General features: G+C 43.7%; 1 protein-coding gene across 1 annotated transcript in view; it reads left to right on the forward strand.

The window, feature by feature from the left end:
• Nucleotides 1-5,090: 5,090 nt before the first annotated feature.
• LOC126204045 (protein O-mannosyl-transferase TMTC2-like) overlaps nt 5,091-27,856 on the forward strand; it is a 198,891-nt gene continuing 176,125 nt past the window's right edge. The window contains exon 1 of the mRNA XM_049938469.1: nt 5,091-5,156. Within this exon, the coding sequence (XP_049794426.1) occupies nt 5,091-5,156 (66 nt within the window). The remainder of the gene's footprint in view (nt 5,157-27,856) is intronic.

The raw sequence follows: 27,856 nt of genomic DNA on the forward strand, positions 1-27,856 counted from the left end.
ACTACCTTCTTTGATTTCGAGTCCTGAGGAAGAATGGGCTTCCATTGCTCCACAGATATTCAGACACCTGAGTGAAACTGCCCCCAACAAATTCAAGGCGTCATAAAGGCGAAGGGTGTACCCATCGTCTGTTAAAGCCCAGTGCTAACGTCCAGTTTCCAATGTACACACACTTCTGACCATATAGTGGGTGCCGCACGGTCACCGGACTGCATCAACTTTGTTCTGGCGACTTGTGGCCCTGTTTAGGCCCCCGTTTAACTCTGTGAGCTGTCGACAAGCGGGCACGAACCATACCGTGTGAATGGAAGGAATCGAGGATACGAAATGGGTGTGGGGAAGAAAACATGCGAGTAACGAAGCGTTTCACGCAGTAATGAAATAACTCTGCCTGTAGTCTCGTGAAATACACGTTACTCAGTAACGAATGCATATGATTTTAACAGCCCAAACTTTGATATATGCACAGTTTGTTAATCCTTGAAATAACTAAATAGCGTCTGGTCTATCTAATAAGTCTCACACCACTTACTGTCTAGCCACAACGAAGAGATTCACCTTGTAAATAACATGTAGGTAGATTTAACTGTCTCTGTAGGTCATTCAATAAACAATATAGCTTCTGACACACTGAAGTGCCAAAGAAACTGGTACAGGGCTGCGTATTCAAGCACAGAGATATGTAAACAGGAGGAATACGGCGCTGCGGTTGGCAACGCCTATATAAGTCAACAAGTGTCTGGCACCGTTGTTAGAGCAGTTACTGTTGCTACAATGGCAGGTTATCAAGATTTAAGTGAGTTTGAACGTGGTGTTATAGTCTTCACACGAGTGATAGGACCCAGCATCTCAGAGGTAGCCATAAACTGGGGACTTTCACGTACGACCATTTCACGAGTGTACCGTGAATATCAGGAATCCGATAAAGCATCAACAAGTGTCAGCGTAAGAACCATTCAACGAAATGTCATCGATGCGAGCTTTCGGAGCCAAAGACCCACTCGTGTACCCTTGATGACTCCACAACACAAAGCTCTACGCCTCGCCTGGGCCCATCAACAACGACATTGGACTGTTGATGACCGGAAATATGTTGCCTGATCAGATGAGTCTCGTTTCAGATTGTATCGAGCGGATGGATGTGTACGGGTATGGAGACATCCTCATGAATCCGTGGACCCTGCATGTAAACAGAGGACTGTTTAAGCTGGTGGAGGCTCTGTAATGGTGTGGGATGTGTGCAGTTGGAGTGATATGGGACCCCTGATACGTCTAGATACAACGCTGACGTCTGACACGTGCGTAAGAATCCTGCCTGATCACCTGCATCCATTCATGTCTATTGTGCGTTGCGACGGACTTGGGCAATTCCAGCAGGACAATGCAACACCCCACACGTGCAGAATTGCTACACACTGGCTCCAGGAACACTCTTCTGAGTTTAAGCACTTCCGCTGGCCACCATCATACTCCACAGACATGAACATCATTAAGCATATCTGGGATGCCTAGCAGCGTACTGCTCAGAAGAGATCTCCATCCCCTCGTGCTCTTACGGATTTATGGACAGCCGTGCAGGATTCATGGTGTTAGTTCCTTCCAGCACTAAGTCAGACATTAGTCGTATTGCGGAACTTCTGCGTGCTCGCGGGGCCCTACACGATATTAGGCAGGTGTACCAGTTATGTCGATGGTCACAATAAATTGCCGCAATCCTCATCTCCACTTATAACTTTCGATACTTCACTTATAAGTTCAGTCGGCCGGTGTGGCCGTGCGGTTCTAGAGGCTTCAGTCTGGAGCCGCGTGACCGCTACGGTCGCAGGTTCGAATCATGCCTCGGGCATGGATGTGTGTGATGTCCTTAGGTTAGTTAGGTTTAAGTACTTCTAGGGGACTGATGACCTCAGATGTTAAGTCCCATAGTGCTCAGAGCCATTTGAACCATTTGAACTTATAAGTTCATAAAACGTCTTCCACGTTTACAGATACACTTCCTCTATTCATTGTACGTCCCATAATCATAATCAAATAAATATTTTTTTCCAATATGTAAACTTTCTCCAACACTGGCGCCGTATCCCGGACTGTCAACTTCGGCCGCTTCCCCATCCAAAACACGCGCGAAACCATTCCTTCTGGAACCACTTGAACGCCAACGATATAGCAGTCACCGGAATTAGGTGGCTGTGGTCGATTATTAGTAAAGGTATCGATAATGGTGCCCTTAAAAAGTGCGTTTAGATGTAACACCGATTGAGGCGCTGCTGGTGATACTAGCCTTACTATCACTGGACCTAGCCGAGGCGCACAATATTGGCTTAAAAAAAGGGAACATGAGAAGGTAAGAGCCACATCGAAAAGATAACAAAGGCTGAATGTCAGGAAATGTGGGACAGCACAGTAACAGGGAAGAGAACCTACCACTTCCTTCCTAACATAATGGAAAGATCAAATGGCTCAAATGGCTCTGAGCACTATGCGACTCAACTGCTGAGGTCATCAGTCGCCTCGAACTTAGAACTAATTAAACCTAACTAACCTAAGGACATCACAGACCTCCATGCCCGAGGCAGGATTCGAACCTGCGACCGTAGCGGTCACGCGGTTCCAGACTGAAGCGCCTTTAACCGCACGGCCACACCGGCCGGCAAAAGATCAAAAACATCATACTTCTCCCCGGCCTAGGAGGCAAATCACTGCATCTCGCGATGTGTACCATACACCAGTTACTTACTGAAAATACGCCAACGCACCATATATACTTGTGAATGTGCAGCAGCCGGCACCCCTAACTACACCGTCGGGGAGTGTGCCATCAGACCATGTGCTACGGACCGGGACAGGAACATGTTTGTTAATACACCAGTCTATAGCCTTATAAGGAATGACGTGCCGTGGAACAAGCTAAACCTGTTGACAGCCAAAATATTGGTTTGCGAGCTGTAAGCTTACATGGCCGAAACACAGTCAAAAAGACAACGCAACGTTCCATGTCTGAACATTCAGCCATAACGACCATCCGTAAACAACGAGGAGATGAGCACTGCGAATGATTTTCTGCCACCCTCAAATCAGCCTCTACAGCAGCACAGCTCCTCTGACTACTGATATCTGCCTCAAAGCACCAGGGGATAACAATCCAGACAAAATGAGTAAATGATGTTTCCCTGCTGACACCAAGTACGGGAGTGTAGTACTTTATCGTTAAGTGTTACACAGTATAGTCTACTCTAGAATTATACATTACAATATCTCCGTTGTAGGAATGAGGTAGAGTAGAATGGAGCCTGTGCCTTCTATAGCCCGGATGAGCATACACAGTCACTCCAAAAGAAGTTTCGAGACTGGATTAATAATAGTAGATAAAAGTCTACGGTGATCGTTTTAAGGCTTCACGTGTTTTACATAATCTCCCCCCACTAGAGTTCAAAGCAGAGAGCGTTCATACATCCATGATAAGAAGTCCTTCTGTGGGACGTTGTCCATCTCGTGCTTCACATTTTCTTGGATGTCGGTTACGTCGTAAAAGTGTTCACTCTTCACGTGAATTTCTGCTCTTCGTCGTTTTCTCGCAGGTTCGTAATTAACAACACCAAGTCTCGTCACCCGTGGTAATTTTTTCCAGAAAGAAACTGTCCTAGTTTTGCATTTCAGTCAAGTTTCAGCAGACGTCCATGGCGTGCCGGGCCAACTTTATACACAAAATGGTTCAAATGGCTCTGAGCACTATGGGACTTAACATCTGAGGTCACGAGTCCCCTAGAACTTAGAACTACCTAAACCTAACTAACCTAATGACATCACACACATCCATGCCCGAGGCAGGATTCGAACCTGCGACCGTAGCAGTGGCGCGGTTCCGGACTGAAGCGCCTAGAACCGCTCGGCTACTGCGGCCGGCATGATAATGACACATTGCAGTTGAACACCATTTTTGCGCAACCTTTCTTGCAGTCTGGTAGATCAGTGGGTAGTACGAGGTAACATTTCCACAGGAGTTTCGGCAATTTCTTCTCGGATCTTAGCTCTCAAGTTTTCTACTGTAGCAGGTGGACTACGGTACACTTTACTTTTATGGTGGTTCCACAGGAAAAATCGCTCGCTGACTGTTCAGGGGATCTGGGAGACCATCAAATATGACAGTCTCGAGGAGCTACACGGTTGCCATACAACTGGCTTACAAGAACAATCGATATTCGCGCTGTGTGTGATTTTGACCTGTCTTGCCGAAGCCTGCTGTTGTGCAATGACCTGTATAAACGTCAGTAATTATTTACGACAAAAGTTTCGAGCATGGCGACGTACCGATCGGATTTGACTGTAGTCGAATTCCATTTTCGCTCTCATAAAATAACGGTCTGTTATGCCACATGCTGGGAGAGCACACAACACGCTAAGTTTTTTGCTGTGCAATGGACGTTGGTGAAACTGAGTAGGAGTTTATTGTACCCAGTAATGAAAACTAAGATGAAAATAGGCTTCGTCCGACAGCCACGAGTTGTTATAAAACTCATTGTCGCCGTGTATCTTTTCAAGCATTATTTCACGGAAATGTCGTCGCATTAGGTGGTCATTGGGGTTGAGATTGTAAGGCAGCTGGTTTTGCCTCACTTCGTTGATAAGTAACCTTCTGCTTGTGGATAATGTTTTGTTCCATCAGTTGTATTATTTTATGATCTGTTGGATGAAGTTCATTAAGCAAAGTGAACTGAGATATCACTATTTGCTCATTAAATCCCGTATGGAAAGGTATTATTAACTTATAGCAAAGAAATCATGCCATGGGATTCGAGTAAAGGCAAAAATTTCATAGTCACGTCTTGGTTGACATGCCCTACTTGCAAACTACTGTCGAATCCACCTCCGACATGCGACCGTGAAATTCATTGCATTACTTAACTTTCTCCGGCTACTAATTCGCGGCCGACGACGTGCGAAGTCTCCACATAAAACGGATGTCGATCTGGGGGCGAGCTAAAAATCCCAGCGCACTAACACTGACTGTTCAGCGTAGAGATGGTTAACCTCGGATTATCTCATATCGCAGAGCTTGTATTTGTACCTGTGTCGGTCGAGACGCAGCAACGATGACATCCCAAGTTGCTGGTATGCAACTTGCAACTTGCAGGTATGCAGCTTGTATGGATGCTACTGTAAGTCTTCCAGCAGTTTTCTTCGACCATTGAAGTAAAGTACTGTAAAAGCGATCCATGGCGACAGATTGAATGTTACGGGCTTCTTATGACAGTAGTTCGAACAACTTTGATATTGTCCAGTTTACGAACGTTTCGCTCACGGCCTAAAGGTTTCTTTTTCATTGCCGAACCTGTTTCCTCAAAATTACGTATCCATAGGTTCGCTGCATGCGCTGACGTGACGTGAACGTGTTATTTTAAACTGAAGTGTTGGCGAAATTTTCTACGCGCAACCTCCAAATTGCCAGTGTTTCTGTAAAAAGATTTTACGCCAGGAAAACGTCGTGGATCACCACTGGTATCCACGTCAAGTACAGGCGTAGGTTGGTCTCTGTACTGGACTCATCGTTAACAATCGCCCAGGACTACCAACACAAATTACAACATTTCCTGTTTCTCTGAATCACCCTGTACTAACACATTTGAAACAAATTCTATGTTAAATACTATCTGTTACCCGCGAGTGATGTTGAGTAAGCTAGATAACTAATGGATGATTAACTCAGTCAGTTAATATATCATAATCAGATGCAGTCTCACTAAAAGCCTCTCACGTCCTACAAGGTGTCCATAATTAAGTTCCAGTTTGAAAACACTGTATAATGAGAACCACTGCTCACAACGACTTCAAATTTGGGCAGCATATTATTGACGTAAGGGAAACGTCATGGAGAAAATGCAACTTAACGAAAGTTGTGCCAATGGATGGTGATATAAGCGTCTTAATGTAAATGGGGTTGGCTACAGATCACACAACTTCGGCATTCAACAGTTGTGGCGTTGTCAGTGAGCTGAAATGAAATGTCGTGTGATTAGGGCCTACCGGCCGAAGTGGCCGAGCGGTTCTAGGCGCTACAGTCTGGAACCGCGCGACCGCTACGGTCGCAGGTTCGAATCCTGCCTCGGGCATGGATGTGTGTGATGTCCTTAGGTTAGTTAGGTTTAAGTAGTTCTAAGTTCTAGGGGACTTATAACCTCAGCAGTTGAGTCCCATAGTGCTCAGAGCCATTTGAACCATTTTTGACTAGGGCCTCCCGTCGGGTAGACCGTTCGCCGGGTGCAAGTCTTCCGATTTGACGCCACTTCGGCGACTTGCGCGTCGATGGGGATGAAATGATGATGATTAGGACAACACAACACCCAGTCCCTGAGCGAAGAAAATTTCCGATCCACCCGGGAATCGAACCCGGGCCCTTAGGATTGACAGTCTGTCACGCTGACCACTCAGCTACCTCAGTGAGGTAAGCCCATTCACCACGGCAAGGTCATACCATACCGGGTCGGAAAAATCGGTTATTGACTGTCCTGAAGCCAAAAACCGCAAACAAAGCAAACTGACATTGGCTTCTAATCGTCGTGAGACAGCCGCAAAAAATTTTCAAAATGCTGTGCACCGTTTCGTGTTACAATTGAAATCGAAGAATAGCGTGTTCCACAAGAGACCGGAATGCCTCGCGATTCACGTTCAGAAAGCGTTACGTGATGCGTGCCTTCAATTCAGCTACGTTCCTAATTTACGCAGTGAATACAACATCTTCCAGATAACTCCACAGCCAGAAGTCACACGGATTAAATGAGGTGATCTGGACGGCCAGGCTGTAGGGAAATGGCGGCTGAAAGTTCTAGAAATGCCTCTGCAGCAGCCGCTTAACTGACTGTGCAATGTGCGGAGGAGCGCCATCTTGCATAAAAATGACCCTACCCACACATCCACCTTGCTTACGGGTTGGAATGACATTAGTTCACAAAAGGCTCTCATAGAGTTTTGCAGTGACAGAAAAGGTAACAGGGCGCGCAGGACTCGTCTCCTCGAAAAAATACGGCCCTACAATAAACGATGCCGTCAACCTGCACAACACAGTCACCTTTGCAGAATGAAGTGGTGCCGACTGACGTGCGTGCTTGCCCATATTCTACAATTCTGCGTATTGACATGTCCTTGCAGATGAAAATGGGCTTCGTCTCTCCACAGCACGTTTCATGGTCATTTATTGTCCACTTCCATCTGAGCTAGAAACAGAAGAGCAAATATTTCTCTTGCTGGCAGGTCAGCAGGATGCAACTCTGAACATGGGTGATTTTGTATGGATAGCAATGCAGGCTGTTACGAACGATTTTATGCACCGTTCTCGCAAGCATGTCCAATATTCAGGCAATTCCCCATGCACTGCGTGTTTGCACACCACCACTCGAACGCTCGTGCAATGCTGTGGCCACATTTTCGACAGATGTCGGATCAGCTGCTTTCCTCTCTGTGTCACACTGCATTTCAAAAGAACCTGTCTTTTCGAATTTTGTAATCATATTGTCTGGACCCTTATCGGACATCGGGCCAATACATTTTTTCATATCCTTAAGTGCCCAGAACTTCTGTAGGGCTACTGGCGCACAGTCAGGGTTCTTGTAAAAGAGCTTTAGCAGCAGCGCGCGATCCTTCATTGAGACAGTAACGCTGGGCGTCTCGAACGCAAACTGAGGAACAGCTGTGTGCCGCGTGTCTATTGATATGCATATTCTGCCTCTTACAGCACCATCTATTGGTTAAATTTTCGTTGATTTTTTTTTTCCATAACGATCCTCCCTGCGTCAATAATAAGCTGTTCAATTTTAACGTCATTCTGAGCTGTGGTTCTCTTTCTACAGCGTTTTGAGACTGGAATCTTAGTTACAGACCCTCTGTACATGTAAAGGCACGACTTCTCTCTGTTTGTCGTACAGCATGAAACATTAACTGCTCGGTTCCTTCGTGCGTGACCTTGACGTGCTGGCACTCAGCAGTGGAGTGTGCAAACGGCCTACCACACTTACGTACTCAAGACAGAAACGTTACACAAGAGACTGCACACCTTGTGTAACATTAAACCGACAAACTGCTAATTACAGTAACTGAAATTCTCTGTGATCTCAGTACTGTAGTAAATACGAGGGTAAGTCAATTATTATCCGCAAAGTAGTTATAAAATTTTATTGTAATCAACTAGGAAACTTACAAGAACATTATTTTCCGACATAGCCTCATTGCATTTCAACACTCTTGGTCCATCGTTGTACTAGCTTCCTGAAGCCCTCATAAAAGAAGGTTCGCGGTTGAGCTGCGGGCCAGGAATGCACCGCTTCTTTCACTGCTTCGTCCAAGGCAAATCGACGGCCCCTAATGCCTCTCTGAGTGGACCAAACAAGTGATAGTCAGAAGAGGCAAGATCGGGACTATATGGAGAATGATCCAGTACTTTAAATTTGAGTTTTTGGAGCGTTTCAGCAGTGTGGGCAACACTATGCGGACGGGCATTGTCGTGCAACAACACAGCACCTTTTTACAGCAATCCTCGGCGTTTGCTTCGAATTGCAGGCTTTACCATGGCAGTAAGCATCTCACTGTAACGTACACTGTCTATTGTTGTGCCCCTGTCCCCATAGTGTTCCATTACTGGACAATATGCGTCACAAAAACCCGGAAGCATCAGTTTTCCTGCATTCGGTTGGGTCTTGAACTTCTTCTTGTGCGACGAATTTGGATGTTTCCATTCCATACTCAGCCGTTTACTCTCCGGCTCGTAATGATGGATCCATGTTTCGTCACTAGTAATGATCCTAAGAAGTTGTCCCCTTCGCTACCAAAGCTATCCAAATGGGTTTTGCAGATGTCCAAGTGCGTTTGTTTATGCAAGTGTTCAAATGGTTCAAATGGCTCTGAGCACTATGGGACTTAACATCTATGGTCATCAGTCCCATAGAACTTAGAACTACTTAAACCTAACTAACCTAAGGACAGCACACAACACCCAGCCATCACGAGGCAGAGAAAATCCCTGACCCCGCCGGGAATCGAACCCGGGAACCCGGGCGTGGGAAGCGAGAACGCTACCGCACGATCACGAGATGCGGGCTTTATGCAAGTGTGTGAGTTGTTTTGGGACCCATCTTGCACAAACTTTATGAAACCCAAGTCTGCTGTGGATGATTTCGTAGGCAGAACCGTGACTAATTTTCAGACGATGTGCCACTTTGTTAATAGTTAATCGTCTGTCTAACAGAATCATTTCACGTGAATGCTCAATAGTTTCTTCATTTGTGGCCGTAAACGGTCGTCCGGCTCCTTCATCGTGTGCAACACTTGTGCGACTACTTCGGAATTTTTCAATCCATTCGTAGACACTCCGTTGTGACAAAACACTGTACCGAAAGTCTTAGATGAATTTTGGCCGCTGATACGCCTTCCAACCACAAAAAACGTATCACTGAACGTTGCTCTTCTTTGGTGCAAGCAGACAGCGGAGCAGTCATGATTCACAGCATGGCAGCGATAACGAAACTTACCTAGCAGCTTGAAAATTGCAGAGATATAACAACAAATAAACAAAGCATGCGTCATCCACGTAAAACGACAGTACTACCAAAATAAACAAAAATATAACTAAATTGCAGATAATAACTGACTTACCCTGGTACAAATGAGAGAAACTCTCACTAATCACTAATAAAGCAAATGAAGTACATTTCCTGCCGCACTTCCAATTATGGTGCCACAGTGACATCACTTCGATTACGCAAAAGGAATGGATCGTATTTATATGTTTATTGGGGGCGCCTGATCTGAACCGTTGTAGGAAAAGAAGGACTTTAATCTTAGTTCAGTCCTTACTTAATTTTCTCAAATTAGTGTCACAAATGGATGATGTGCAGTTAAATATTTGTACCAAAATTGAACGTTAATGCACATGTTTATATCGCAAATGACTGTTTATTTGGAGCACAAAGGAAATTGTATGCTTTGATAAAATGTGTTTGAGAATTTAAAGTCCACTACAAAATGTACGTTGATGTGCGTAAAAGTGCAATAAATTATTATTTGAGTCAAGTTCATGGAGAATGTGCTGTTAATAACTGGTCAATGCCTCAAGCGATATGAAAGATCGCTAAGGAACAACGATTGTCTTTCCAAATCTGTGCAGTTCACAAATGCAAGATAACAACGAATCGAAGACCCAAATAAAGAAAATAACTGAAGAAGCAACACAGGTTTCGGGTAGAGATCTCGCAAATAGTGAGTTGGTCAGAGCGAAGGCAGTGCTAACTCTAAAAAGCGATCTTTACTCAAAGTACTCATAAAAATCGCGCCAGGATGCAGCCAGGTGCCCTCGCCTCCCCTTTATGACCCCACGGTCACACGTTGCCACCACGTGTCTTCTCTACATTCATGTCCGCTCCCAGATGCCGTCGGCTTGTAGGGGACGATTCACAACTGTCGCCGCAATGACGAACAAGAATTTCTCTGAATAAGCCAAAATGCAGGGGAAACATGCCAAAATTTCTCCATCATCGCTTAGTGTATGTCAATAAACTGAGCAGAGGATGGTAGCACTGTATTTGCTGTTTCGCCACTCGCTGGTTCAGACATTCACGGCACAGCGCCTACCTATCTGATTGTCCGGCTACATCCGGTATGAAAGAGTGTGGTGGTATTGCGTGTTTGCATCAACTCACAATATGTGTTGATTAGTCACGCCAGAAATACTAACGCGGACATACGGTCGCTGTGCTGTAACTTCTAAGACTAGTGTTAACTTTCGCGGAACGGAACCTGGCTGGTATGTGGCCGAGTAGTGGTGTGAACCAGCAGCTGAACGAGGGATTCTAAGCTGGCCAGTATTCAAAGGGCCAATCGCACCCAGGCTTTTGCCAACACATCAGCTCGCCTGCCTCAGGGAAAGAAAATTAAAGACTCTTACGTATTTCCACTCCAGCAAAGTTAAAAAAAAATACAGATGCGAAATGTGCTTACTATTGCAAAGCGGTATGTGACTGTAGTGTCCAAGGATTTTAAATGCCGTCGTCGTTCTGCGTCTTCGAGCGTATCAGAAGCTACACTACTGGCCATCACAATTGCTACACCAAGAAGAAATGCAGATGACAAACGGGTATTCATTGGACAAATATATTATACTAGAACTGACATGTGATTACATTTTCACGCAATTTGGGTGCATAGATCCTGAGAAATCAGTACACAGAACAACCACCTCTGGCCGAAATAACGGCCTTGATACGCCTGGGCATTGAGTCAAACAGAGCTTGGATGGAGTGTACAGGTACAGCTGGCCATGCAGCTTCGACACGATACCACAGTTCATCAAGAGTAATGACTGGCGTATTGTGACGAGCCAGTTGCTCGGTCACTATTGACCAGACGTTTTCAGTTGGTGAGACATCTGGAGAATGTGCTGTCCAGGGCAGCAGTCGAACATTTTCTGTATCCAGAAGAGCCCGTACAGGACCTGCAACATGCGGTCGTGCATTATCCAGCTGACATGTAGGGTTTCACAGGGATCGAATGAAGGGTAGAGTCACGGGTCGTAACACATCTGAAATGTAACGTCCACTGTTCAAAGGCCGTCAATGCGAACAAGAGGCGACCGAGACGTGTAACCAACGGCACCCCATACCATCACGCCGGGTGACACGCCAGTATGGCGATGACGAATACACGCTTCCAATGTACGTTCACCGCGATGTCGCCAAACACCGATGCGACCATCATGATGCTGTAAACAGAACCTGGATTCATCCGAAAAATTACGTTTTGCCATTCGTGCACCCAGGTTCGTCGTTGAGTACACCATCGCAGGCGCTCCTGTCTCTGATGCAGCGTCAAGGGTAACCACAGCCATGGTCTCCGAGCTGATAGTCCATGCTGCTGTAAACGTCATCGAACTGTTCGTGCAGATGGTTGTTGTCTTGCAAACGTCGCCATCTGTTGACTCAGGGATCGAGACGTGGCTGCACAATCCGTTACTGCCATGCGGATAAGATGCCTGTCATCTCGACTGCTAGTGATACGAGCCCGGTGGGATCCAGCACGGCGTTCCGTATTAGCCTCCTGAACCCACCGATTCCATATTCTGCTAACAGTCATTGGATCTCGACCAACGCGGGCAGCAATGTCGCGATACGATAAACCGCAACAATAAACCGCTACAATCCGACCTTTATCAAAGTCGGAGACGTGATGGTACGCATTTCTCCTCCTTACAAGAGGCATCACAACAACGTTTCACCAGGCAACGCCGGTCAACTGCTGTTTGTGTATGAGAAATCGGTTGGAAACTTTCGTCATGTCAGCACGTTGAAGGTTTCCCCACCGCTGCCAACCTTGTGTGAATGCTCTCAAAAGCCAATCATTTGCACATCACAGCATCTTCTTCCTGTCGGTTAAATTTCGCGTCTGTAGCACGTCATCTGCGTGGTGTAGCAATTTTAATGGCCAGTAGTGTATAAGAAACGCGTGGCGCACAGCATCTAAAATGCGACGGGCTTGTACCTGTTCCAGTTTCTCTGTAGCTCAGGCCACGTGACGTTCTGCTTCTAACTCCCTCCGGATCTGAAATTGCTCCAGGGTTTGTTGGGTTCGAGCTCTGTCAGAGCTATGCGCTGAATCAGACTTACATTTACGAGACATATTGTAAAATAGCAATACCCCGACTTGCGCTCCCCCGTTTTATGCTAATCCGGAGTTATGCGAGTTTTCTGTTTGAGCGCTGCGCACCTCTCTATTCCCCAAGCCACCCACGCTGTGTTCGGCTTTCGACAGGTTCTGACGAGTTTCGTGCGGAATGGTTTCATCGATGGAGCAGGCTGATTGATAGATTCTGTGCCATCCGAACGAAGCAGAACTGATTGAACTGATTCGTCAAATAGGAAAATAAATCATTATCATAGGAATGTAAACTTAATACTATCAAAAACTTCGACAAAAAGAATGTTTGAATTCGCGAAGAAGTTTCATCTACCGTAATCAACAGTCCCCAGCTCGTGGTCGTGCGGTAGCGTTCTCGCTTCCCACGCCCGGGTTCCCGTGTTCGATTCCCGGCGGGGTCGGGGATTTTCTCTGCCTCGTGATGACTGGGTGTTGTGTGATATCCTTAGGTTAGTTAGGTTTAAGTAGTTCTAAGTTCTGGGGGACTGATGACCATAGATGTTAAGTCCCATAGTGCTCAGAGCCATTTGAACCATTTTTTGAACCGTAATCAACAGTCAGAGTAATTATAACAGATAAATAAAAAATTCTCGAAGCTATGAAAAGTGCTCGATATTTGAATTCGAGTATCATTCGTAAACGTCACACTATTATGATTCAGATGGAATCAATATTAAAATTATGGTGTGGTAATTAAGTAAGAGTGAAAAATTACGCTCGAACAACTTACGGGTTTGCTGCCGGTTGACGTCGTGGTAGTGAGAATTTAAATCGGTTTTTGGAACACCTGAATTCAATCCACACTAATATTCAGTTCACTATTGGAGGTGGAAAAGAATGGATGCCTGCCCTTCCTTGATGTGTTGGTCAAAAGAAAGACTGATGGTACGTTGGGACATTCTGTTTATAGGAAGCCTACTCACACTGACTTGTATCTGCGAGCTGACAGTTGTCACCATCCAGTTCAGCGTGAAGGAGTACTTCGTGCCTTGGTTCACAGGGTCCACGTTATCTCAGACCCTGAAACCAGAATGAGATTTTCACTCTGCAGCGGAGTGTGCGCTGATATGAAACTTCCTGGCAGATTAAAACTGTGTGCCCGACCGAGACTCGAACTCGGGACCATTGCCTTTCGCGGGCAAGCGCTCTACCAACTGAGCTACCGAAGCACGACTCACGCCCGGTACTCACAGCTTTACTTCTGCCAGTACCTCGTCTCCTACCTTCCAAACTTTACAGAAGCTCTCCTGCGCAGGAGAGCTTCTGTAAAGTTTGGAAGGTAGGAGACGAGGTACTGGCAGAAGTAAAGCTGTGAGTACCGGGCGTGAGTCGTGCTTCGGTAGCTCAGTTGGTAGAGCGCTTGCCCGCGAAAGGCAAAGGTCCCGACTTCGAGTCTCGGTCGGGCACACAGTTTTAATCTGCCAGGAAGTTTCAGACCCTGAAAGTTTGGCAGCTGAGCTATCGCATTTCGAAGTCACCTTTCGTGAGAATGGTTATAGTGAGAGGCAGTTCAAACGTGCGTTTCGCTATCAGCCTTCTGTGCAACGGGTGAGTGACGATAGCAAAGAAGTGGCACCTAAGTCTACGGCCTTTTTGCCTTACGCAGGGTGCATTTCCAACAGGAGTGGCCGTATTTTGTGGAAATATGATTTGAAATGTGTTTTTCGACCGCCTTCTAAGATTAAGGCCCTGTTGGCGTCCGTAAAAGATGATCTTGGTTTGCGTAAGGCTGGGGTCTATCGTATTTCTTGCAGTTGTGGCATGTCATATATTGGTCAGACAATCAGGACTGTGGAAGACTGGTGTAATGAACATAAGCGTCACACACGCTTACAACAGGCGAGCAAATCCGCTATTGCAGAACACTGCCTTGACACCAGTCATCGTATGGAATACAACAACACGGAGATTCTGGCTTGCACGTCCAGCTATTGGGACAGTGTTATTAAGGAAGCTGTTGAAATTAAACTATCAAGCAACCTTATTAACAGAGATGGTAAATTTTGTTTAAATGCTGCTTGGAATCCGGCTCTGTCTCTCATCAAAAAACAGAGGGACAGAATTAGTGCCACCTCACCTGTTGATTAGTCACTATCGATATTTCTGGTGTTGGTCATCTTTGTTTGTGTTGACACTTGTTTTGTGTGTGGTATCTTCCTTGTTTCTCCTCTGTGAACCGAGGTATTAAATTTCCTTGCACATTTCTTCCTCCTTGCATTTGTGTCTTGAGAATGGTAGGGTGTGGTCCTGTCGAAATATCGGCGGTGGCCGACGACGTCACCCGGCAGCAAACCCGTGAGTTGTTCGAACATTCAATTCGCCGGGAAAAGTTAAGGTCTCACAAAAATTACGCTGTTCATCAGAATGTACTGTGGTCACAACTTGAGCTGATTTTTAAGAGACTGAACAATGAAATTGGGGAGGCGGTCAAAGACGAACTGTTCAAAAGTAGCAATGGTTGGTTTAACGGATTGAAAAGTCGTTGAAATTGGCTAATCATGCCAGAACGTGGAGGGGCAGCAAGTGCTGGCGAATAGACTGCGTTGCTCCATGCAGAGAAATTCAAAGCAATGATAGAAGAAGGTGGCTATACCAGTCAAACTACATTCAACGTAGATGAAACTGGTTTGTTCTAAAAGAACTGCCTAAAAGAAGTTTTATCGCGCGTGAAGTGAAAACATTTACAGGCGCCAAAGATCGATTGGCAGTGATACTGGCGCGAATGCAGCTGGTGATTGTAAATTAAAATCTCTCTTAGTTTATCGCTCAGGAAATCCAAGAGCATTAAAAAATTCAACTAAAGCTGTGTTGCCGTGCTTTGGAATTCGAATGCTGAAGCTTGGGTGAGAGCTTCCATTTTTGAGGACTGGTTTGGGCATCTTTTCACACCTGAAGTCGAACGTTATTGCAAATTGAAAGAAATCCCACTTAAAGTGACGCTATTAATCGAGAACGCACCATATCATCCTCCTGTTCTAATTAATCTCGACCGACATGTAAATGTTGTATTTTTGGCACCGAACACAACCAGCTTGCTTCAACCGATGGGGCAGGAAGACTTTTAAACATTTAAAGCTTACTACAAGAGACGATTGTTTGCACATCTACATCAAGCTATGAGACAAAACAACGAGCTCTCCGTTAAAGACATTTGGAAGCAATTCATTGTTTTAGATGCCATGAAGACATTGGATAATCTTGAAATGAAGTTTCACAAAAACCTTTAAATGGCGTTTGGAAAAAGCTTTGTCCATTTTTTCACAAACGAATTAGTACCAGGCGAATTAGTACCACATCTTTGTCAAATTGATAATGTGAGTGGTGAAGTGGTCGATCATGCCACACAACAAAATGTAGAAGTGGATGGGGATGACGTTGAAGAAGCGCTTGATTCATACATTCAGGATGAGCTTATAGAAATGCGTGAGCAAGAGCAATCTCATTGTCTAGACCGAGTTCAGTCAGATGAGTTGGCAGTCATAAACTTGACAGAAGGTCTCAGTGCAATTGAAAAGCAGTTACAGATCTTAGAAAAAGTAGACTCAATAGAAATGTGCATTCCTCCAACGAAACAGGGAATAAAAAAATTACCAGCCTCCTACGACGAATTTATGCGTGACAAGACAAAAATTGATTCGTCAGAGAACATTGTTAGATTTAATGTAGCCTTATACATTACCGTAACTTTGGCAGTGCATAGTACTGTACTGTAATATAATTTTTTTCGTTGCTGAACATTTTATTTTCTTCTAAATTTCATTGTTTTCTTTAGACTCTGTTCCCAAATGAATATAATTTGTATGTATGTACATCCAATATTGGACCTCGAAGTACGTGAATTCAGCGTACTCGGTTACCACTCGGTCCCACCTAGCATGTAATCCGGCATATACTGTAATAGTTATAAATGTGGTTCACTGGTTTAATGTCGGATTTTATTATTATTGTATCTCAACGATGTTTTGGTGTAACACCTGTTCAGTTTCGCCAGGTGGTGTACCAATTCTTTTTAAAATTTCAGAAACTGCGCGAACGAACAAGTTATTATTGGATTCGCACTGTCACGGAATAATGTATAACCAATCCCAGTCGCTGACCTCTGCGCAAGCGTCACGTGCATCCCAGCTTCATCGTCTTAGGAGCCGACATTTTTGCTTTACGTTCTAAAGTAGCCCATGTTCTCCCCCTGGTTTCAAGCTACCCAGGGTCCACGCTACATCCATACCAAGTTTCATAAAAATCGGCTCAATGGTTTACTCGTGAAACGTAAGAGATGAAGTTACTTTCGCATTTGTAATGTTGCTAAGGAGTATGTGTCCACTGATAAACAGGGTAGCTCTGGAAGAATGGTCAGTATTCAGGGGAATGACAGAAATTCGAGGTAAAAAAGTCTAGTAAACGCGCCCTCTAAAACGCATAACTTAAGAGCTATGAGCACTTGCTCATGTTCGGCATTGTGAAACAAATCTCTTCTAGTGGAAGCTCTCTGCTTTCCGTACTATGGGAGGAGGTAGCATGGTCCAAAAAAAGCAAAGAAATCCAGTAAACACGAGCTTTAAACTGAATATTTTCAGAGATACGAGCACCTGTTCTGCAGAAGAGATGTATTGGACAATAGCGAGGATGAAGTGCTCCTAACTGTCCAGGTATGCAATTTAGAGTCCATGTTTAATGGACAATTTTGCTTCGAAGCATCGTTCCTGTCGTATCCCTGAATATTGATCATTAATCCTAGGACAACTGCACAATTATTTCTCTACAATATTCGGTCTGCTGTCGTGCCTACACTGAGGAAAAAAATCCTAACACCAGGAAGGAGCTGTGCGAGATACACGGAAGTCGGTAGGCGTTTTTCTACACCTGAAAGATAATGTCTATTCAAATTTCGCGCCATTCTCATAAAAGTAGCGCTAGTAGAGCCATTATGAGGTTGTAAATCAGGTTTGCCTTACATACGAGCTGTAATGGTCGTTCTTGTTAGTTACCTTTGACACTGGACGTAGTGAGTTGATGTTAGTCAAAACTGCCTTTAAGGAGACAAAGGTTGCTTTATCAACAGCTCACCGAGTTTGAAGGAGGTCATGCAATGGGGTTACGAGAAGCTGGGTGTTCCCCCTGCGCTATTGCAGGAAGACTTGGCAGGAATATAGCCACTGTACATGACTGCTGGTCGCGGTGGTCTCGAGATTGTACGGTAGCAAGAAGACCAGACTCCTGATGGGCATGTGACACACTGGAGAAGGAAGAACATCGTGTTCGGAGTATGGCTCTGTCGTATCGTACTGTATATCTACAGCAGCAATGTGAGCAGCAGCTGGCACCACTTTGCCACAACATACTATTACACATCGATTACTTCAAAGACACCGAGCGAGGTGGCCCAGTGGTTAGACACTGGACTCGCATTCGGGAGGACAACGGTTCAATCCCGCGTCGGGCCATCCTGATTTAGGTTTTCCGTGATTTCCCTAAATCGATCCAGGCAAATGCCGGGATGGTTCCCTTGAAAAGGCACGGCCGACTTCCTTCCCCATCCTCCTCTAATCCGATGAGACCGATGACCTCGCTGTCAGGTCTCCTTCCCCAAAAACAACCCAACAACAACCGCAACTTCAAAGACAGCTCCTAACCACAGGCTCTGTAGCGCGCATTCCACTGACCCCTATTGCTACCGTTTACGACTTCAGTGGTGTCAAGCGATGGCGCATTGGTGGGCAGGCTGGAGGTGTATTGTGTTTTCCGGTGAAACCTCTTTCTGCGTCAGTCTTGATTAGCTGTTGGTTAGGAGGTGGCCAGTTGAGGGCCTGCAACCAACCTGTCTGCAACCAACCAACCAGACACACGGGCCCAGGAGTTCTGGTCTGGTATGTGACTTTAACGACAGGAGGAACACTCTCGTGGCTAATCCAAGCACCATAACTGCAAATTTGTACGTCAATCTGGTGATTCGACCTGTTGTGCTGCCATTCAGGAACGGCATTCCAGGGGCTGTTTTCCAGCTGGATGACGCTCGCCCACATACAGATGTTGTATCCCAACATGCTGTACAGAGTGTCGACATGTTGCTTTGGCATGTGCAACTACCAGATCTTTCTGCAGTCGGCCACATATTGGAGGTCCTCGGGCAACAATTCCAGCGTCATCTAAAACCAGCATTAACTGTCACTATACTGACTGGCTAAATGCAACAGGCTTGGAACTTCATCCCGCAAACTGGCATCTGGTACCTGTAAAACACAATGCATACACATCTGCATCGTTGCATCCAGAATTCTGGGGATTGCACTGGTTATTAATGTACCAGAACTTCACATTTGTAATGGCTTATCTCGCGCTTACATTAACCGGTGCACTCGCAATGTTAATCACTCAAATAAACTACCTAGTCAAATGTATTTCCGAAATTTCATTACTCTACATTATATTTTGTATTGAAATATTTTTCTGTCAGTGCACTTCTGGCATATATATGACGTAGTTGTCCGCGGGCGAAACCTCAGTTAAAAAACTACTAGTAAGTACACTGAAGAGCCAAAGAAAGTGGTACACCTGCCTAATATTGTTTAGGGCCCCCTCGAGCACGCAGAAGTGCCGCAACACGACTTCGAATGGACTCGACTAATGTCTGAAATAGTGCTGGAGGGAACTGACACCATGAAGCCTGCAGGGCTGTCCATAAATCCGTAAGAGTACGAGAGGGTGGAGATCTCTCCTGAACAACACGTTGCAAGGCATCCCAGAGACAATATGCTCAATAATGTTCATGTCTGTGGAGCTTGGTGGCCAGCGAAAGTGTTTAAACTCAGAAGAGTGTTCCTAGAGCCACTCCGTAGCAATTTTGGACGTGTGGGGTGTCGCATTGTCGTGCTGGAATTGCCCAAGTCCGTCGGAATGCACAATGGATATGAATGGATGCAGTTGATCAGACAGGATGCTTACGTATGTGTGACGTAGACGTATTAGTGGTCCCATATTACTGTAACTGCACACGCCCCACACCATTAGAGAGCCTCTACCACCTTGAACAGTCCCCTGCTGACATGCAGGGCCCACGGATTCGTGAGGCTGTCTCCATACCCGTACACGTTCATCCGCTCGATACGATTACAAACGTGACTCAGCCGACCAGACGACGTGTTTCCAGCCATCAACAGTCCGATGTTGATGTTGATGGACCCAGGGGAGGCATAAAGCTTTCTGTTGTGAAGTCATCAAGGGTACACGAGTGGACATTCAGCTCCGAAAGCTCATGTTGATGATGTTTCGTTGAATGGTCCACACGCTGAGACTTATTGGTGGTGCAGCATTGAAATCTGCAGCAATTTGCGGAAGGGTTGCACTTGTGTCACGTTGTACGATCCTTTTCATGTTTTAGTGGATTCCTGATAATAATGGTGTTGTTGATGTTGTTGTTGTTGTTGTGGTCTTCAGTCCTGAGACTGATTTGATGCAGCTCTCCATGCTACTCTATCTTGTGCAAGCTTCTTCATCTCCCAGTACCTACTCCAATCTACATCCTTCTGAATCTGTTTAGTGTATTCATCTCTACGATTTTTAGCCTCCACGCTGCCCTCCAATACTAAATTGGTGATTCCTTGATGCCTCAGAACATGTCCTACCAACCGATCCCTTCTTCTAGTCAAGTTGTGCCACAAGCTCCTCTTCTCCCCAATTCTATTCAATAACTTCTCATTAGTTATGTGATCTACCCATCTAATCTTCAGCATTCTTCTGTAGCATCACATTTCGAAAGCTTCTATTCTCTTCTTGTCCAAACTATTTATCGTCCATGTTTCACTTCCATACATGGCTACACTCCATACAAATACTTTCAGAAACGACTTGCTGACATTTAAATCCATACTCGATGTCAACAAATTTCTCTTCTTAGAAAAGCTTTCCTTGCCATTGCCAGTCTGCATTTTGTATCCTCTCTACTTCGACCATCATCAGTTATTTTGCTCCCCAAATAGCAAAACTCCTTTACTACTTTAAGTGTCTCATTTCCTAATCTAATTCCCTCAGCATCACCCGAGTTAACTCGAATATATTCCATTATCCTCGTTTTGCTTTTGTTGATGTTCATCTTATATCGTCCTTCCAAGACACTTTCCACTGCGTTCAACTGCTCTTCCAAGTCCTTTGCTGTCTCTGACAGAATTAAAATGTCAGCAGCGAACCTTAAAGTATTTATTTCTTCTCCATGGATTTTAATACCTACTCCGAATTTTTCTTTTGTTTGCTTTACTGCTTGCTCAATATACAGATTGAATAAGATTGGGGATAGGCTAAAACCCTGTCTCACACCCTTCCCAACTACTACTTCCTTTTCATGCCTCTCGACTCCTATAACTGCCTTCTGGTTTCTGCATAAATTGTAGATAGCCACTCGTTCCCTCTGTTTTACCCCTGCCACCTTTTGAATTTGAAAGAGAGTATTCTAGTCAATATTGTCGTAAGCTTTCTCTAAGTCTACAAATGCTAGAAACGTAGGTTTGCCTTTTCTTAATCTGGCTTTTAAGATATGTCGTAGGGTCAGTATCGCCTCACGTGTTCCAATATTTCTACGGAACCCAAACTGATCTGCCCCGAGGTCGGCTTCTACCAGTTTTTCCATTCGTCTGTAAAGAATTCGCGTTAGTATTTTGCAGCTGTGACTTATTAAACTGATAGTTCAGTAATTTTCACATCTGTCAACACTTGCTTTCTTCGGGATTGGAATTATTATTTTCTTCTTGAATTCTGAGGGTATTTCGCCTGTCTTATACATTTTGCCCACCAGATGGTAGAGCATATATAGATATTCATGGTACCCTCTTGAAATGGTCGTACGAGAAAATCCCCTCTTCATTGCTATCTCTGAGATGCTGTGTCCCATCGCATGTGAGCCGACTATAACACCACGTTCATACTCACATAAATCTTGATAATCTGCCATTGTAACAGCATTAAGCGATTTAACAACTGTGTAATTTTTTTCCTTTATCGTTATTTTGCACCTCATACAAGGTGGGCTGGCAGCGGAAAATGTTACTCCGCTCTTCAGCCACAAGCAGTACAATAAAAGAGAAAATCAATTAAGATAGAAAAGTAACACAATGTCGGTTAAGAAAAAGTAGATTCAATAATTAAAAAACATGAAGCCGCTCACACTCGACGAAAAGCATGAAAAACTGTCGGCACTGTGCACATATACTGATGATTTAGTCGATACACGTGAAGGCAGGAGTGTGGGCGGCGAAAAACACTGAATCACAAACACGACGGCACACACACGAAAAACTGACGGTGATGATCTCCGGCGCAACAGTTGACGCAGCTGTTATCGGAATATACCATGGTATTTACCGACCGACCAGGAATAGTCAAAGGGTACCACTATCACATAGAGGTGATGCCCCACAAAACATACTGTCTCGCAACTTACTCCATCCCTTGGTCGAGGAGGGAAGTAGTGGCTAGAGAGATTTGAAAGATGTTAGAATGGAATAGTAAAACTATTTATTCAGTGACATGTCAGATGTAAATAGTAGTTATAAGAAGATTTCAGTTGTGTTTTAGAGTATAAGTATGTTAGTTTTAAGAAAGAATTTGTGTGTAGTTAAAATTTTGATGAAGCAAGACATAAATAAGTAAGCATAGCATGAAAGTAGAATCAGTAAACTGAGCAATAGCATGCAAATGGAAGACTTTGTTTACAGACAATTAGTGTCATTAAAATACTATATGCTCATCAAGCAATGAATAATCTTTTTGTTGATAAAATAATGATTAGTTTCTTGAATCATTTTTCATTTGTAGTAAGTAAGTACAATTAATGATGCAATCTCATATAGTAATGTAACAGAGGTAATTGTGTTAGAATTAAGGAACCCTGAGAGAGAGTCTTTACTGGCCAAAAATTGACTTTGTAGTACGAAACGATTATGTGATGTAACGCTTACTGCCAATTGTGATCTGAGAACGACACTGGAGTAGAATTCAATCAAAAACAAACCCGTTCCATGTAACCTACGCCTTGTATGTATCGATGCTTCAATTGAAGACCGTGTACTTGGTACATGTCCTTGAGTATTAATTACGCGATACGCGAGTCAAGTCAATCAACGCGGAAACTACACTGTAGTCATGTAGGACAGATCATTAAAAATAATACTAATACTAAATGAAGTATTTATTGAGCAATATGCCCAAGTCCAGCTGTCATGCACATGGTAAAATCTGTTGGCTAGATGGGTGATAACCGGGCAAGCTACACTGAAAATGGAAAAGAAAGCGATGTACCAAAAATCATTACAAAATTAATGATCTAAAGAAAGGCATAGCACAGCATCACTAAAAGGTATTTCGGGTCTCTTTTCGTAGTAACATATTTCATTTAATATATGAGTTGTTACGCGAATAATAATAATAATAATAAAATAAAACAAAATAAAAAAGAAAAAAGAGACGCAAAGTGAATCTGGCGCCCAACGTGGGGCTCGAACCCACGACCCTAGTTTCACTTCTCGTCTCTTTTATGCCTTTCTTTAGATCATTAATTTTCAACAAAACAAAATGTATTATGTTCCAATTGTTCTGTATCTGGCTTTCTATTAAGCAGTTATAGTACGCAATGATTGTTCAACATCATAATTCTGCAGTGGATTTTTGTTAATAGTAAAACAACAATAAGTACCACGGTTAACACGAGAACATGAGACTATTATCGAAGAAAAATGATGTTTTTACTATAAGGTTGCCAGACCAGAACTACGCACAGCAAGATTTCTTTTATATGATGAAAATTAAATTATCTTTTTGCACTATTATTAATATATTATCAGCAGCCCGCGTCAACCTGTAAAACACATCATAAAATCTGCTGCTCTGCTCTGCAACTTCGAAAGCTGAAAGAAATAATTTTTTACTTCACTATTACCTGACCGCTTCTTTGCGGTATGATAGATTTCATTTACTGCAATTTAAATGAACCGCGGCAGCGGCTGCCTCCTTCGTAGCGCCGCTCTGCACCACGAATAATATTTAAACAACTGAAAATGTCTTAAAGGGATGGGATAAAACACCAGGCAAGCTTGACAGAAATTATAATGCAAGGTTTCACTAAATAACTCTATTCAAAACATTTAAATATCTTAATTATTACACACCTTTTTAACATCTCGCTTAATGGCGTCCCTGTTACAAACTTGACAAAAGAATGCTACGCTAGCATACAATATCACGTCACAGGCTATCCTTCTCACGTAACTCCAAGAAGAAGACAGAGAAATTAATGTTCGTTCTGTATTATTTATACTAGTCACAAATTCTCATCTTTGTTTGATATTTATCGTCTGTGGCGGTTTCAGTACTCGCCGACACAGATATTATCTCAAATAAATAATTAAAAAAATTACATAATTTTATACAATAACAAAACATGATACACAATGTTTTCTCTTTATTACATAATATGTCTTTTGCTAAGAGACGTTACAATGCCCCCTGGCAGCATTTGACTAACATTAAGACTGTTCAGCAATATGCTGCCACTAACGTTCGTTTTGTCATTGTCTGTCAGCTTATTTGGAATGTTCACTATTCACTTGTTTGCTATTTTGCATTATAGTTTTAATCACACTCTTTATGGTTTTCTCACACTTTGCGAGGTGACCGTAAACCTAGTCCCAGGGTCATTACAGTTTTTTGGCTCCCCCATTCGGGCTACGTGCGGTCAGAAAACCTGGGAAAACTGCGCCGGAGCCATGGTCATCTCGCCTGGTTTGTCTTAAAACACAGTTAACAAAAGTTATTTATAACAAAATGTTAAACTTTTAGTCTCCTTGTAAAAAATGTACCTACTACACTCTTTCACGTTTGTGTTCTGTGTCACACTGAAAGTCATTCGTTAAATAGTTTTACAGTAGTGTAATGGATTGTCTCTGCACTTACTCACGACAAATGTTCTACCATGGTATGGCATTCGTGTCATTTTGCTTCACTAATATGACGAAAACATATAACATATAACATATATCATCGAACAAGTGAATGTTTTGAGTTTATACACAGTAAACTAAAGAAAAAAATGTTTTTCACGAAATTTCGTGTCCTATAAATCATTTTCATATTAGTACATTCACAGCGTAGTTGGTAAAGTTCGGTTGAATGTCAACAATGTTATGCGGAGCGGGCGGCGCGAAGCAATTGTTGCGTAGCGTCGTCTGGAACGCGGCGTGCCAACGACCGCTGGGGTCGACGGCCTGCTCGCCGTAACAGCGACGGCGTGCTGGGGTGACGCCCGCGCAGTCGCGAACCGCGCCGAACCATTCACCAATGTCGGCGTGTTGCAGTGGTTTCCCGCGACCGGCTGGCTGGCGGCACGGCACTCGTCTCTGCTTCTCCGCATGGCTCCCCGTCACAATGCATGAAACAAATATTCCACAACGGTGTACTGTCTTTAGGGATACAGATTATTAGCTGTGGAGGAAAATGCAACTTGGTTAAAAGCGTTTATTGTTCAGTAAGCCGTCGTTTCACTGGTATGCACAGGATGTTTTGGCGAGATAACAGGTTTCTTGTGGCTTCACAAGTCAATCGCATTGTGACACTGGTATTCAGGGTTCGTCACACATACGTTGTACTACACACTTTTATTTGTTCTCACGGTCGATACGCTGCCAGAGCGTCTCTCAACACGCGAAAATGTTTCGGTTCACACACTGTAAACGTTTCCGTCGAGCGACGTTTGTCTGAATCGACTCCGAACGGATCACTCACTACCATTTTTACTCACAGTAAATTTATTGTTCGTTGAGCACAGCACTATGACAGTTAGTCACTCAACACTTGACTTATACCGACGTATATATTGGTGCAGGTACAACAGTCATTTTCTGTCCCTGCTACACACAATATTCCGTCCTTTCCTAGATTGTTTATGCATACAGTTTATTTTTAATGCATATCAACTGTTCTTAGCATAATCACTCTCATCTACATTGAGTCCATTGTGTTTACCTTGTCATTACACACTTTTAATACCATTACTAGGCATATATAGCTTTTTTGTAATTATTTAAAGGTGTGTGATTTTTGGTACATAGCTTTCTTTTCCTTTTTCAGTGTAGCTTGCCAGGTTATCACCCATCTAGCAAACAGATTTTACCATGTGCATGACAGCTGGACTTGGGCATATTGCTCAATAAATACTTCATTTAGTACTAGTATTATTTTTAATGATCTGTCCTACAGGACTACAGTGTAGTTTCCGCGTTGATCGACTTGATTCGCATACCGCGTAATTAATATTCAAGGACGTGTATTAAGTACACGGTCTTCAATTGAAGCATCTATACATACAAGGCGTAGGTTACATGGAACGGGTTTGTTTTTAATTGAATTCTACTCCAGTGTCGTTCTCAGATCACTATTGGCAGTAAACGTTACATCACATAATTGTTTCGTACTATAAAGTCAATTTTTGGCCAGTAAAGACTCTCTCTCAGGGTTCCTTAATTCTAACACAATTACATCTGTTACATTACTATATGAAATTTCATTATTAATTGTACTTACTTACTACAAATGAAAAATGATTCAAGAAATTAATCATTATTTTATCAACAAAAGGATTATTCATTGCTTGATGAGCATATAGTATTTTAATGACACTAATTGTCTGTAAACAAAGTCTTCCATTTGCCTGCTATTGCTCAGTTTACTGATTCTACTTTCATGCTATGCTTACTTATTTATGTCTTGCTTCATCAAAATTTTAACTACACACAAATTCTTTCTTAAAACTAACATACTTATACTCTGAAACACAATTGAAATCTTCTTATAACTACTATTTACATCTGACATGTCACTGAATAAATAGTTTTATTATTCCATTCTAACATCTTTCAAATCTCTCTAGCCACTACTTCCCTCCTCGACCAAGGGATGGAGTAAGTTGCGCGACAGTATGTTTTGTGGGGCATCACCTCTACGTGATAGTGGTACCCCTTGACTATTCCTGGTCGGTCGGTAAATACCATGGTATATTCCGATAGCAGCTGCGTCAACTGTTGCTTTTGTATGTTGTTTAAACTTTCAGATTCCTGTACTTTGGTCTGAAATGCATGAACATTTGTTTCAAAATTTTGTATCTTCTATACTCGGATAATAGAGATTCGTCACAGGTGAATAATCATCGAGGTGTAGTACCCAGGGGTTCCTACATTTGATATTAATTCGGTTGCAACATGGCACAAGTACCTCCTTCGATTTCATCATAGACAACTCAATCCTCCTACCTTTATTAACTATGCTTAGTTTTCCCGAGGAGAGGTCGATCACTGCGTCCCTCTCACGGAGAAAATCTACTCCCAGAATGCAGGCCACCTTTAACCCTTTAACAACGAGGAACGGGCTCACTATGGCTTCGCCCTCCTTATAAATCTCCACCTGCACCTGGTACTTAACTGATTGGCTCTGTGCACTTATAGCTCCAGACACCTTGCAATTATTAACCGGGAAAGTCGGTATGCTACGTCCCTTCCCCAGCGCTTTAAACAATTCTGTACTAATTACACTGACTGAGGCACCTGTGTCGATGATTATATTCACGGCAACATCATTGATTTTCGCTTCTATTATGGCTTGCACATTCTCGTTGCTATCTTTCTTACATTCGTGCGGTTCGGTCAGTAGATCTTTATCCATACTGATACCGTCGTTGTATCGCAGCATATGTATTCCAGGGATATTATTGTCATTCGTGTTGCTCTCACTCCACCCCTCGGCCAGCGATGGAGAGCATATCGAGGCCGATTCTAGTTTGTTGGATGGCTTGCTTGCGAGGTACTTGGACGGCTATTGTCCGCGACCTCTACTATGTTAACGTTTTGATTTGTAGGCCGCCACGGCAGCGCAATAGGCGCGTTTTGCAGTGGTGGTCTGTTGTTTTCGTATCGGTCATTGCCCATCCGTTCTGGGCTTGGTCGCTGATTCTGATTCCAATTGCGATTACTGTCACTGTAATTGCTATGCCACTGACCTCGCGCATTTTTCCAGCGGTTGGTCCCTGGCAGTCTGGAATCGTACCGGTCGTCAAATCGACGCTTTTTATTATGGGACGGCTGCCCATACCCGTTCTGACTTCTCCCATTATTACAATTTTGCGAGTGCTCTTGCCGCTTGTTACCACCCCCAC

The sequence above is a fragment of the Schistocerca nitens genome, chromosome 9, assembly GCF_023898315.1.
Source record: "Schistocerca nitens isolate TAMUIC-IGC-003100 chromosome 9, iqSchNite1.1, whole genome shotgun sequence".
In the NCBI taxonomy this organism is placed as follows: Eukaryota; Metazoa; Arthropoda; class Insecta; order Orthoptera; family Acrididae; genus Schistocerca; species Schistocerca nitens.